The sequence below is a fragment of the Struthio camelus genome, chromosome 30 (genome assembly GCF_040807025.1).
Source record: "Struthio camelus isolate bStrCam1 chromosome 30, bStrCam1.hap1, whole genome shotgun sequence".
Classification (NCBI taxonomy): domain Eukaryota; kingdom Metazoa; phylum Chordata; class Aves; order Struthioniformes; family Struthionidae; genus Struthio; species Struthio camelus.
Window position 1 is genome coordinate 406,451 of NC_090971.1, and position 5,752 is coordinate 412,202.

At 69.8% G+C, this 5,752-nt stretch overlaps 1 protein-coding gene across 4 annotated transcripts; it reads right to left on the reverse strand.

Moving 5' to 3' along the window:
* Positions 1-455: 455 nt before the first annotated feature.
* S100A10 (S100 calcium binding protein A10) lies at positions 456-5,672 on the reverse strand. 4 transcript variants are annotated; one of them, XM_068922240.1, is made up of 3 exons: positions 5,481-5,672; positions 995-1,138; positions 456-720 (listed from the first exon to the last, which is right to left on the reverse strand). In XM_068922240.1, exons 2-3 carry the CDS (start codon positions 1,124-1,126, stop codon positions 559-561), a joined length of 294 nt encoding a protein of 97 aa, XP_068778341.1. In that variant the 5' UTR covers positions 1,127-1,138; positions 5,481-5,672; the 3' UTR covers positions 456-558. The 4 variants fall into 4 exon arrangements, with proteins under 4 accessions (XP_068778341.1, XP_068778340.1, XP_068778339.1 ...); XM_068922239.1 differs by lacking the exon at positions 5,481-5,672 and adding an exon at positions 2,980-3,080; XM_068922238.1 differs by lacking the exon at positions 5,481-5,672 and adding an exon at positions 1,578-1,854.
* Positions 5,673-5,752: the final 80 nt, after the last annotated feature.

A 5,752-nucleotide genomic window follows, 5' to 3' on the forward strand; every position in this document is an offset into this window, starting at 1 on the left:
CATGCATGTGAGTGCATGTGAATGCATGTGCATGTGAATGCATGCACGTGTCGGCATGTGTGTGCATGCAAGTGCACAGTCACAAGTGTGGGTGCACACGTGTGCATGGACGTGTGTGGCATGTGCATGCATGCGTGCGTGTCCCTAGCTGTGCAAGTGTGTGCCTGCAGGCACACATACACTGGGGTGATTGCATACTTACATGTGTGAACACGTCTGCACAATGTGCACGCCTGTGCACATGGGTGTGCACACGCGTGTGTGCACGCACACCTGAACACACTGGCGTGCGTGTCAGTGTGTGCACGGATGTGCATTTGCACCCACCAGGGAGTGAGGTGTCCCCAAGCAGGGACCGCCCAGGGACACCACATCCACACCCGGGGGGGTGACAGGGACCCCAGGGTGACCACACAGGGACGGCAGCCCCAAGGGAAAAGACCCCTCCAGCATCGTAGAAAACACACCGCAACTGGGCAACTTTATTGGGGGCGAGCGGGGGAAGAGGGTGCCGGGCGCAGGAGCCCCCTGGGGCGCCGGCCCCAGCTCCCGGCCCCCTCACTTCTTCCCCTTCTGCTTCATGTGCACCACGAAGTAGTCGTTGCAGGCGATGGTGAGCCCGGCCACCAGCGAGAAGAAGCTCTGGAAGCCGACCTTGCCGTCGCGGCACTGGTCCAGGTCCTTCATGATTTTATCCAGGGCCATGGGGTCCTTCTGGTTCTGGGGGGACGGAGAGAGCAGGGCGGTTAGGGGGGAGGGGGCCGGGGCCCTCACCCTGGCGTCGGGGCTGCGGCAGGCAGGTCACAGGGGTGCCTCCCGCGGCCCGGCACGTTGAGGGGTCGGAGGCCAGTGCGGTGTTGGGGGGAGTCCGACCCCCGCCCCGCGCCACGGGGGGGTCCAATGGTGGCACCGTGCCAGGAGGGGTTCGGCACCGCGCCGTGGCGGGGTCTGACCCTGGCACTACGCCGGGGGGTGGGCGGGGGTCCGGCCTCACCTCCAGGAAGCCGGGAAACTCCTTCTCCATGAGCACCCGCAGGTCCTCCTTGGCCAGGTAGTTCTTGTCGCCCGCGTACTTGTGGAAGGTGAACATGAGGGTCTCCATGGCGTGCTCCATCTGGGACGGCATGGCGGCGCGGGGCTGCGGACATGGGGCGCGCCGTCAGCCGCCAGCCCCCCAGCCCCACGGAAACCCGCCGCGGGGCCCGCCGCCAGCCCGCGCCCCGTCTGGCTCCGAGACCTTTGCCCGGAGCAGGGCGGGCTGGCACGCTCCCCACAGAGGCCGCCGCCGCTCGGTGCACGTGTGGGGGGTGCCCGCCCTGGTGTTTTCCACCCTGCGAGCAGGCAATGACTCAGCTCCAGTCCCGGCATCCCGGCCAGGACGGGGGGGGGGGGGGGGGATGCCCTGCAAGTGCCCCCACCCTGCTGCGGGGCATCCCAGCGTGGGGAAACTGAGTCACGCCGGGGAGGCGCTTCGGGCACGCGGCACCATGGAGGATGCAAAGCGCTCCGTGCCTCAGTTTCCCCATCCCGGCCCCGGACCGCAGGGTCCCCGCAGAGGCACCCAGCAGCAAACCTGCCTCCAGCTTCGCCCCGATGCGGCTAGGGACGACCATCCTGGCAGCTCCCACCGCCAGCCCCTCCCCGCAAACCCGGGCGGGGGCCCAGGCGTCCTGCCCTGCCCCGCTCCCTGCGGCACATTTCGGGAAAGGAAACCGGGGCCTGGCAGAGGTCTGGGGCTGATGCAAGCCATGCGCGGGGCACACCCGCTCCCGCGGGACCGCTTCCTGCGCGGTCAGCGCCAGGACTCCTGGTTCCCGCCCGCCCTCCCGCCTGCCTCAGTTTCCCCTCCCGGCTGCAACGCGAGCAAAAGTGTCGGGGCCCGGGCCAAGGCCGGCGTCGCGGCCGGGGGGGACGGCGGCCCCGCCGCACCCAGCGCCGGCCGCGCCATCTGCTTTCGGAGAAGCTCCCTGGGAAGGAAAACAGGAACTGGCCCCGCTCCGGTGCCCGTGGCTCGGAAAACTGGCCGGAGCCGCCAGCCGCGGGCGACGGGCCGGCCGGCCCCGGGGCGGCACGGGGGCCGCCTGGGCAGCCGCCCGGGGGTGCCCCCAGCCCGCCGCCCCCCGCTTCGGGTGCTTGGCCGGGACTTTGTCCCCCCCCCACCGGACGGCGCAGCGCCCGCGCCCCTGCTCCCCGCCGTGGCGGGTGCTGGGGCCTCGCTGCGAACGCGAAATATGCCCTAAATCCCCCCCCGCCCCACCCCACCCCTGCGGGGGGGCCCAAACGCTGGGGGCGCGAGGGTGCCAGCACGGGGTGCAGGGAGCCCCAGGGAGGCGGGTGCTCCCCGGCGTCGTCCCGGCCCCCGTGTGCCCAAGCTGGGGGGGCGCCGGGGTCCCCCTCTCGCGGGGATATGCCTGGGGGGGCCCCCCCGGGTGGCCGTTTCTGGGAGTCCCGCTTTGGGGGCAGGATTGGGGTCCCCCCCTCTAATAGGGGTGCAGGATCAGGGTCCCCTTGTACTGGGGGGCCAGCCTGGGGTGCCCCTCTAACGGGGGGCAGAATTGGGGTCTCCCCCTCCCGGGGGCATTCCTGGGGGGGTCCCCCTTTAAGAAGGGGCAAGTTTGGGGTCCCCTGCCCGGGGGGGGCATATCTGGGGGTCGCCTCAAATGGGGAGCGCAATCGGGGTCCCCCTCTAACGGAGGCGTACCGAGGGGGGGCCCCCTCTGAAGGTGGGGCAGGATTGGGCCCCCCCCATCGGACCACGGCTGGTGGGGTTCCCCTCCGGAGGGGGGCCGGAGCGGGGGGGCCCCTCCGAGGGGGGTCATGCCCGGGGAGGAGGGGGTGTCCCACTTTGAAGGGGGGCAGGATTGGGGGTCCCCTCTAAGGGGGGGGCAGCAACGCGTTCCCCGCAAGGGCGGGCCGGGATCGGGGTCCCCGCCGAGGGGGCGGCGCCCGGGGGTCCCCCCCGCCGGGGCCGGTACTCACGGAGCGGCGCGGCGCGGCGCGGAGCGGAGCGGGGCAGTGGCGGCGCCCGGGCGCGGTGCGGGCTGCCGGGGGCGGTGCGGGGCGGCCCCGCTGACTCAGCGCCCGCCGCCGCCCCCCGCCCGGCCCGGCCCCCCCCCGCCGCCGCCGCCGCCCTTCGGCCCCGGGCGCCTCCTCCGCCCCCCGCCCGGAGCCGCCAGCCCAGCCCGCCTCCGGCCAGCCGCTCCCCCCGCCCCTCTCCTCGCACTGTCCGTCTGTCCGCCCTGCCCTCCGGCCTGCCGTCTGTCCATGCACCCGGCCACGCACGTACCCTCCATCCATCCTGCCATCCATCTGTTCACCTGGCCGCTCACCCACCCATGCGCGTACCATCCGTCCACCCAGCCATGCATGTACCCTCCACCCGGCCACGCACCCGGCCACGCGTGTACCATGGGTCCGCCCAGCCACCCAGCCGGCCACCTGGCCACGCACGTACCATCCATCCATCCTGCCATCTATCTGTTCACCTGGCCGCTCACCCACCCACGCACGTATCATCCGTCCACCCTGCCCTCCGGCCACCCACCCAGCCATGCACGTACCATTCGCCCATCCACCCATCCGTCCACCCAGCCATGCACGTGCCATCCACCTGGCCATGCACCCGTCCATGCACGTACCCTCCATCCATCCTGCCATCCATCTGTTCACCTGGCCGCTCACCCATCCATGCACATACCATCCGTCCGCCCTGCCCTCCAGCCATGCACCCGGCCATGCATGTACCCTCCATCCATCCTGCCATCCATCTGGCCATGCACGTACCATCCATCTGCCCTGCCCTCCAGCCATGCACCCAGCCATGCATGTACCATCCATCTGTCCATGCACCTGTCCATGCACGTACCCTCCAACCATCCTGCCATCCATCTGTCCACCCGGCCATTCACCTGTCCATGCACTTACCATCCATCCATCTTGCCATCCATCCATGCACCCAGCCATGCACATACCATCCATCCGTTCGTCTACCATCCGTCCACTCAACCATGCACGTACCATCCATCCATTCATCCACCCATCTGTCCACCCAGCCAAGCACCCGTCCATGCACATACCATCCATCCGTCCTGCCATTCGTCTGTTCACCCAGCCATGCACCCATCCATGCATGTACCATCCATCCAGCCATCTGTCTGTCCATCCAGGCACCCACCCGCACTTGCACATCCATCCATTCATCCACCCGCCCACCTATTCAACCACCAATCGACCCATCCATCTGCCCAGCCACTTATCCGTCCATCCGCCCACCCACTCATCCACTTGACCACACACCCACCCATCCACATATCTGTCCATCCATCCATCCATCCTTCCATCCAGGCATTCATCCATACCCATCCATCCGTCCACTTATCCACCTGCCTGTCCATCCTTCTGTCCATCCGTTCATCCACCTACCCATCCACTTAACCCTCTGTCTGTCCCTCCCTCCCTCCCTCCCTCCGTTTACCCTTCGATCCAACCATGCCCCCGTCCATCTGTCTGTCTACCCCCAGTGTCCCTGTCCCCCAGGCTGCACCCCCTGCCCTGTTCCCAGTATCACCCCCAGCCCCCTGCTGTCCTGGCCCTTGCCCACCGCAGAGGACCCCTCCCCAGCCCACAGCAGAGAACGGGACAGCTCATCACACCCACACTGGCAGCTGCTGAGCCCCAGCATGCCAAGGCCTGCAGCAGAGAACGGGGCAGCTCATGACCCCCCCACCCTGCACTGGGGTTCCCTTCCTCCCCCCAGGGGACCTTTCCCGGCCTCACAGGGCTCCCACAGCGCCTTGCACGTGGGGGTAATTAGGACTAATTGGGTAACGAGCCCAGGCACAGGGTTCAGGGCCCCGGGGCGACGGCTTTGGGTGGCAGGGAGCCCGGGAGCCGCTGCGCCGCCCCCGCAGCACCCCGGGGCGTCCTTCTCCCAGCCAGCCGGCGCACAGGGCGGCTTACGTAGTGGGGTGAATCCGCGTGGAGCCGCTGGGGTGGCGGAAGGGCACCCGGGGGGCACCCAAACCCACCTGCTCGCCCTCCGGGGGGCACAGGGACCCCTGGGGCTGAGCCCCCCAAACTTGTGCCACGTGAGAACGGGGGGGGTGCCCATTTCCTGCCTCAGTTTCCCCACCCGGAGGTGGGGGTGACCCCCCCCTTCCCCAAAGCGCCCTGAGGTGGAGGGGGGCGGGCTGGGCCGGGGGCAAGGGCTCCCCAGCACCCATGGGGGCTGAGAGAGGGGCGAGCCCTGTCCCCAGGGTCCCCCCAGCCCTCAAGGGACCTCCCCTGCCAGACCCTCCCATCCACCAGGGAGCCTCCAGCCCCCCCAGCCCCCCCTCCAGGGACCCCCCTCCCCAGGCCTCCCCACCCTGCACTGCCAGCGCTTCCCTCCTGCCACTCTGCCCCCAGGCAAGATGGCGGCGCTCCCTCATGCTCTGCAACGGGCGCGAAGCCGCGCCCAGAGGGTCCCCGAGCGCCCTCACCCGACATGGCGCCCGCACCCCGACGTGCCCTTAACGGCGGGGAGGCCGGCCGGCAGCTTGCCAGCTTGCCCTCACCCGACATGGCGGCGCTCCCCTATGCTTCTGAGGGGCGCTGAAGCCGGCCACCGGTGACCCGGATGAGCCCGCCCGCCTGCCCTTAACCAAGAGGGCGCCTGGCTCCCCAGCTTTCCCAATGGGCGTGAAGGCGGAGAGAGGTGAGCGGGGGCCCGGATGTGGGCGGGGCCCTGGCGCGCGAGGGGGGGCGGAGCCAG